The sequence below is a fragment of the Rhyacophila brunnea genome, unplaced genomic scaffold, assembly GCF_057557595.1.
Source record: "Rhyacophila brunnea isolate RB1 unplaced genomic scaffold, BYU_Rbru_1.0 scaffold_13, whole genome shotgun sequence".
NCBI classification, from domain to species: Eukaryota; Metazoa; Arthropoda; class Insecta; order Trichoptera; family Rhyacophilidae; genus Rhyacophila; species Rhyacophila brunnea.
In genome coordinates this window covers 24,085,464-24,093,398 of record NW_028232785.1, presented here as the reverse complement: position 1 = coordinate 24,093,398, position 7,935 = coordinate 24,085,464, and the positions used below count along the sequence as shown (strand labels likewise).

The 7,935-nt window shown below is 33.3% G+C and overlaps 1 protein-coding gene across 1 annotated transcript; it reads left to right on the top strand.

Moving 5' to 3' along the window:
* Nucleotides 1-418: 418 nt before the first annotated feature.
* Nucleotides 419-2,101, top strand: LOC147076999 (uncharacterized). Its single transcript, XM_085940958.1, has one exon. It carries the CDS (start codon nt 419-421, stop codon nt 2,099-2,101), a length of 1,683 nt encoding a protein of 560 aa, XP_085797084.1.
* Nucleotides 2,102-7,935: the final 5,834 nt, after the last annotated feature.

Below are 7,935 nucleotides of genomic sequence, written 5' to 3'. Positions count from 1 at the left end.
CTATTTGACTAACTAATACTATCTCATTGCATCTTAGTTCAATGAAAACAAATATATGTAGTTTAATGTGCACTATTTATGTCGGATCTTTACAACCTACCTCCACCCTTCGCCTGTGGTATCTACCCATTAACTGGCTGGTGATCAATTTCTCCTTCTTTTTATGTGTATTTTGTTGTATATTCCAAGGACTAGCAGTTGGAACAATGAAATTAGTTTCAAAATAAATTAATGAAACCGTCAATAAAAAGCGATTGTATTGTGATAAAAATATGTGTTGTGCTGACATTGGACAATATAAATAAATATAATAATATGGTGATTGAAGTGTGTTCTTTTAAAAATTTAAATGATTATTTTTGATTTTTAAAAAAGGACAATATTTAAATCAAAATAAGCTAATAGACAATTTTTAATGATGAGTGCAAATAGGACGTCTAAAGTCGAAACGAAAGAACGAAGAAAGTCAGAAAGAGACGCGAGTACTGATAAAATCCCTGAAAATTTATTGGAAGATAGTAAACAAAAGGCAGTTGTTGATAAACCTGTCAAAAAGCAAGGACCAACACGTCCCAATTCGATAGTTTCAAATTCGTCTTCAATAAGTAGAAGCCAGGAGAGGAAAACAAAACAAAATGGAAGAAATTCTGTCGTCGGCTCAAGGAATTGTGTTATTATTAAAGAAACTAGCCGAACGAATTCAAATGAATGTATTAAGAATGATTTGAGTATATTCGGAAGTCCAGCTCCTAGAAAAACAAACAGGGCCAACTCTCTACCAGGAACCTGTGGTATTTTAAAGTATTCTGTGGAAACTGGTGCTGTAAGACAGTCTAAAAGTACCCACAGAAAGACCAGCTTTAGTAGAATCAAACGTAATGCTGACACAGAATACAGGAGTGATGAATGTATTTATCACGATAAAATGTCACTAGATCTGGCGCAGATATCTGACTTTGCAGACTCTGACGAAGAAACCAGTCCAAGATCCAAAGAAAGAAAAGATAGTGGAAGAAACTCAAGAAGGAGAAGAAGTAATGATAAAGGGTTTACTGAAAGCATTTCCAGTACACCAAGATTCATTCCGCAGAACGTTTCAAGACCGTATTCTAGAAGAAGCTCTTTACAGAATTTCAGTCCAAGATCGTCATACGAAAGTCCGTCGTCGGGTAGAAATTTAAGAAAACAAGACAGAAGCAGTTCTGCCAGAAAATTTTCTTTGGGCTCCAGCTTATCCCGACATTCAGAGCTGGTGTATTCTTCAAATTCTCCCGATTTTACGTCAGAGGCTTCGACTTGTGAGAATTCACCATGTGATTTAACACCGAACGGTGTGTCAATTCATCCGAAACTCCTCAAAAGGGATAGTACAGTTTCTAATATTGCTTCCAATCAAGCTACTATCAGTCCAAACTCTCAAAACGTATGCTTTAGCTCTAGTTCCAGTTGTCATACAAGCTGGATAGAGAATGAACAGTTCAGATCTTCGCTTAACTTGGATGAAGATGGTGATTTATTACCTAAAGACAATTTAGATATGAGTCAAACGAAAGAGCGAGGAGAGTGGAGTAGTTTTTGGCAGAATTACAACAATTCTTTGGCAGCTTTTCCTGTTAAATTCTTCTATGATGACTGCCCGACGCCTTTTTACCACGAGCCTCCAGCTGTTAAAAGAGACGCTTTTGGAAACAGTGATAAACTTCTGCACAATGGTAAAATGATCAGTCAGAATTTCAGTAAAAGTGTCCATAGCAGTAACAACAATCAAAGGAATAATTCTGGAACGGAGCGTCCTGTGACTATTACAAAAGAGGAAACGAAAGAGATGATTCATTGCGCGCACAGGTTAGCCGAGATATTGACTATAGCGCTCGAGAGGAAGAACATGGAAGACGAAAGAGCCAACAGCATTAAAGAGAAGAAAATGGATAAGATTAACGATAAAGATTCGGCTAATAAAGCCACTCAGGTGGACCAGAACGAAATGGCTGTTTTAGAAAGATGGAGTAAAAATGATCAGGAATTCAAAATGTCCGAAGAAATGTCAGATTCCGTTGACAAAATATCAAGCACTTTGGATCCAAAAGATGTTCTTTTATAAATTTTACAGTATTCTGAATAATCTGATACTCAGTAGCGAAGAGTGAAGGTAGGCTGTTAAAATCCGACATAAATAGTGCACACTAAACTTTATCACTCATACGTATTTGTTTTAATTGAATTAAGTTTTTAAAATTCTTGCGAAAACCATACATAATTTTAAATAGTTTATAGATAGAAGAATATTTTTTTATTTGTTATGGTTTGGTTTAGACAGGGCTTAATGAATTTAAAAAAACTAACCAACGCCATTTTTATAATATATATTAATAATTCAACGAAAACAAAAATAAGTATGACTGAAAAGTATGCACTATTTTGGTCGAATCGCTCATAATATCATACCTAAACTATTATGGTTTGGCTACGGCAGGGCTTAATTATTGATTTTCAAAAACTAAACAGTACCATCTGCAATTTCTATTATTACTTCAAGAAACAAATAAGTATGACTGATAGAGCTTAATGTGCACTATTTATGTCGGATCTTATCAGCCTGCCTCCACCCCTCGCCAATGGTGATGATCATGTATGAAGCCCACGATAGCCGAGCGGCTAAAGCGTCCTTAAAATGTCGTGAGTTCCAGGTTGGAACCCCAGAGAAAATATATTGTTTTTGAATGTGTGTGTTTAAGTCAAAGTATAGACCTAATACGTTGAGCAAGTGGCTAACATCCATTTCTCGTTAAAACAAAATGTGGAGCCCCATATTATGATCTACTTATGATCGGACATGGTCAAAGAAATACTTATAAATACATATAGGACATAGACGTATACAGACCGAAAACTAGGTATAATAATAATAATACGTAAGTTTGCTTTTTGGCGCTAGTGCCCCGATGTGAGTAGGTACTAATTGATAGTGTATTTACGAGCTCTTCAAGCCGCAGCTTCTTAAGTTATAGTTGTCGGTCTTTTGCGGGGTCCTGGGTTTGATTGTGTCCGGAAACATGTACGTATGGAGTTAGTTCGCCGTATCACAATACGTCACCGTAAGGCGGCTCTCGTGGTGCAGTGGGTAAGGCGGGCCTTCCACCCGAGAGTTCTGGGTTCGATTCCGGTCATGACAAATGTGTTTTTATCAAAGCCTGGGTGTTTGTGATTGTTCAAAATTACTAACAACCACCTTGTACGAAAAAGCAAGGACATGGTTATTAATAATTCTAATAAAAAAAAAACGTCACCGTAAAATGTTGTATCGGAAATATATGGCCGTCCAACCTCTTTGGATCGTATATAGTGCTGATATAAAATTCATGTTTTCGTGTTTTATTTCAATGTGTGTTTTGGACCCAGAATATCGATACCCTAGTTCTATAGGGAAACAACTCAAAATTTTGCAGTTTTGAGTTAATAATGCCATTTGATAAAGAATCATGACAGCTACATAATTCAATTTTTAAAATATTTCTAAAAAATCTCAATAATTAATAAAAGGAAATAATTCCATATGGAATTTCTTTGTATTTTACATGTTCACAGTTCTATAAGGAAACATTTTATGTGGTTCCTTATTGAACTAAAAAGATTGAACCATATTGAGCTTGTCATAGTTCTATAAGGAAACATTTAAAAAAAATCAAACCAGTGACAGTCTATTCATTAACACAATTATTATTCAGGAACCCATGAGGCTATTTTTTTAAATAGATAACTAATTTATTGTAGTCTTAAATAATTTATTTAACATTATTCTATTGGACGAGTAGTAAATTCATGATTTAAAACAGAAATTACTTGAAGTATTATTATTAAAAGGTAGGAATATTATTGAATATGTTTGGTTTAAATAATAGCTTTTTAAAGACTAATATCATAGATATACCTATTATAATCGTTCCAAGAAGGTGATAAGTTGTTTTTAGGGGTAATTAAGTAAGGGGTTTTTACAAACACTTCAACTAGGTATTCATAATTTGTTTGTAATATTCTTATTGTGATCTTTGACTCAATAGGTAGGTATAGGTTTGTTAAGTATATAATAATATGATAGAATTAACTATTATGTGCACATCAGTGGAGAAGGGTGGAGATAGGCTGTTAAAATCCAACATCAATAGTATACATCTAACTTTGCCAGTCTTTTGTATTTGTTTTTATTGAACTATATAATACTAAAATAATTTATAGATAGTGTTGGTTAGTTTTTAAAATCAATTAAACACTGTCTAAGTCAAACCATAATAATTTTGTTATACTATGTGCGATACGACAAAACGGTGCACATTTTTTCATTCATACTTATTTGTTTTCGTTGGATTAAAAATACATATTACACATATTGTTGGTTCATTTTTTTAAATTCATTAAGCCCTGCCTAAACCAAACTAGATAAAATCCAAAGTTTTCTATAATTTAACTACATAATTTTATAAAATTTATAGATAAACAAGTATTTTTGACTATGATCTATTATGGCTTAGTTTTCGCAGGGTTTAATTGAATTTTAAAAACTAACCAACACCGTCTATAATTTCTAGTCTTATTTCCATGAAAACAAATACGTTTTACTGACAAAAGGTAGTGTGCACTATTTATGGCGGATCCAGTGACGTCTAGTGGGGGTAGGCAGATTGAGTGTCACTTGGGGGCGGCAGTTACTCGAAGGGTGGCAAATAGAGGAGAATCATTTAGTATAATTAGAATTAGTATATTTTATTATTTCGTTTTTATTAACTAAATTTAATAATAACGAAAATAACCTTCCATTAAAATCAGCTCACTGGTTGGAAACAAAATGTATTAATTAACATAAAAGGTTTAACAGGACTGTAATTTTTTGTCGTGTTTGCGATGTCTAGTTTACTTCCGTTGCTCATTGATGTCGTTGGTGACAATAAACGACACGCTCAGTTTTGTGAATAATTAAAATTTGACATATTAACTTATTAATTAAAAATATTTATAAATTTAATTTGGTATGTTTAGTCGTATATATTTTGTTAATAGTGTATCCATACAACACATTTCTTATATAATGGAGTCATGAAAGGATGATAAATAATACTGTATACAAAATGGAGTGGCATTTTGGCACTGCCTAGGGGCGGCATTTTGTCTAGGGACGTCACTGGGCGGATCTGAACAGCCTACATCCACTCTTCGCCACTGGTGCACATAGCGCCTGAAGATACCGAAAGGCGAAACCCGGGTTGCAAAAATCGACTCAAATGGAATAGTACAAAACTTAAATCCATTAGAATTGGAATCATATTATTTTGTTAGTGTATTATGACATTATTACTCTGTAATAGGGTCCTTCTTTTTGGTATGTGAATAAAAATATATAAAAAATTGGCATTCGGGACATGACAATGTTTATTTTAACAACGTTTAGTAAACAATAAAAGTGACATAAGAATAATTATAAAAATATGTTTACTTAAATATAAAAGATTTAGATAATATTCAAGTGTATCAACTGCCTTAAGATTTTTGTAAAAATCCCAATGGACCCTAGGAATAACATTGCTATCGCATAATTAAATTAAGTCCTTTTTTGTTGCTGATATTTTTGTGTTTTTTTGAGGATATTTTTGTTTAATGTTTCTATAGACAAGCAGCATTCAAACAAGTTTGCGTAGGCAAACATATTTCTATAAGGAACCATTTGATTTGTTTCCTTATAGAACTATGAATGTAGAGGATTTATTTGTCATCACTGGAAACAAGTCGAATAGTTTTTAGTTTTTATTTAATATTAATTTATTCTTGCATCAATTATTAATAATATTATAAAAAAATTAAACCATAATAAATTACAATATTATATCTATCACTATTTAATAATGCTTTCACTAAAAAAATCTTCGGAACTAAAGGAACCATTTTATGTAAAACTTCAAATGCGATTTACTCAGAACAAGGATTTTTGAGTTGTTTCCTTATAGAACTAGGGTATCGATATGGACCTAATCGGTTGAGCAAGTGGCTGTAAAAAAAATAAAATCTGTTAATACGACCTCCACTCTGTGGAGAAAAATATGGTTACAAGTAAATTGTACGTAAAACATTTCACCGTGGCACAGTTCGCCGTGGTCTCCAATTTTATTAGATTCAATAATATTGAATATGAATATTAATTCAATTTTCATAGCTGATTTTGGCAAATTCATGAATTCAAGAATGAAAACCTAACCCAATCTAACATAGCTTAACACATAATCCAGTACAGGTACCTATCGGCTATTTTTTAAATTTGTTTGCTGCTGGCTTCCTGTAAAGTGTAAACTGACAAGAACCGTGTTTTATTTAGACGTGGATTTTATATCAGTACTATACGACCCAAAGAGGTTGGACCTATTTCCGATACAACGTTTCACGGTGAAGTGTGATACGGCTAACTGCATATGCACAAGTTTCCTGACATGGAAAAATATAGGTAGGTAAGTATTAAGTGTAAATAAAATTGTAATATATAGGTACCTACCTACATTAATAATTCATAATATATTAGTATGTACTATGACTGTATATTGTATCCATTGTAGATGATTACTATATTTTGTGTAAGAAAATACAATTAAATACTTACTTAATTTAATAAAATCACTAAAAAATATATTCTTTTATTTTTTAAACGAGCCGAATTTACCATTGATGGGCCCCACATCGTTAAGCGGGCCCCCAGGCTAGGATCTTTGGCGGACCCCCCCCCCTACCTATTAAGTTAAGGATAAAGGCAGCGTGACGCTCTACAGTAGCGTTTTCTAAATGAGGTACTGTACACTGTAGAATTAATGTGTATATTTAGTTTTTTATTACATACATATATACATCCATTTGAATTATGGAGATGTTGAGTATTGATACACAATTAAAAATTGTATCGTACAACCACATAATTTTAAAGAATAATATCATTGAAGGAAAATAGCGACTTTTTTTACTATTGAAGCAAATTTGTGATGTGTGTTTATCTCACTTATCTGGTCGACTCGCCTTGCCGGGCCCCTCCTGAGCCCGGGCCCCCAGGCTAGAGCCCTGTCAGCCCCCCCTTGTAAATACATAATCGGGGCTTACAATTTTTTATTTTAATAAAATATACCAACTTGTACCAACGTGGCGTGCGGTTCATAAATGCTGTGAATTCGGCGCATGTCTTACTTATTCAAAAAGATTTCATAGTATCCACATAACCAATAAATAAATTTTATTCAATGGCTACTCGCTTTCCAGTAATGCTCCCTATGAGAGCTGAATGCACAACTACTCTAGCTCACATTTGAAACATTTTAGAAGGAAGCTCTTTGAAACAGCCTAGGTACTTATTTATTACTTGTATAGATAGATGTATACATCAGATTTTGATAGAACCAGTGACGTCCCATATAGGTAGGCAGATTGAGCGTCGCTTGGGGGCAGCAGTTACTCGAAGGGCGGCAAATCGAGAAGAATCATTAGGTATAAGTATATAGAAATGTGTGCCTCAACTTATATCTTTCAATTAAAAATTTCAGCCCACTGGTTGGAAACAAAATATATTAATTAACATAACAAAGGTTTAACAGGACTGTATTTTTGTCGGGGTTGCGATATCTAGTTTACTTCCGTTGTACTTTAATGTCACGTCCTTGATGACCAGCAATGACACGTGCAGATTTGCAAATTATATTTGAATTATAGGTAGGTACATACTAACGTAATTAATTTATACAAACCTGCGAGTTTTAAAAGTTGTCAGGAGTATTTTTAAATGTATCTGAAATTGTGGACTCGCAATATTGTCTATTGAAATAGAGATGGCATTTCAATTAGGTTTAGTAGTATATATTTTGTTAGTAATGTATCCATACATAACACAACACATTTCTTTGGTGTCATGAAAGTGTG

Coding starts and splice junctions, on each gene's coding strand:
- LOC147076999 (XM_085940958.1), top strand. CDS start 419: ATGAGTGCAAATAGGACGTCTAAAGTCGAAACGAAAGAACGAAGAAAG.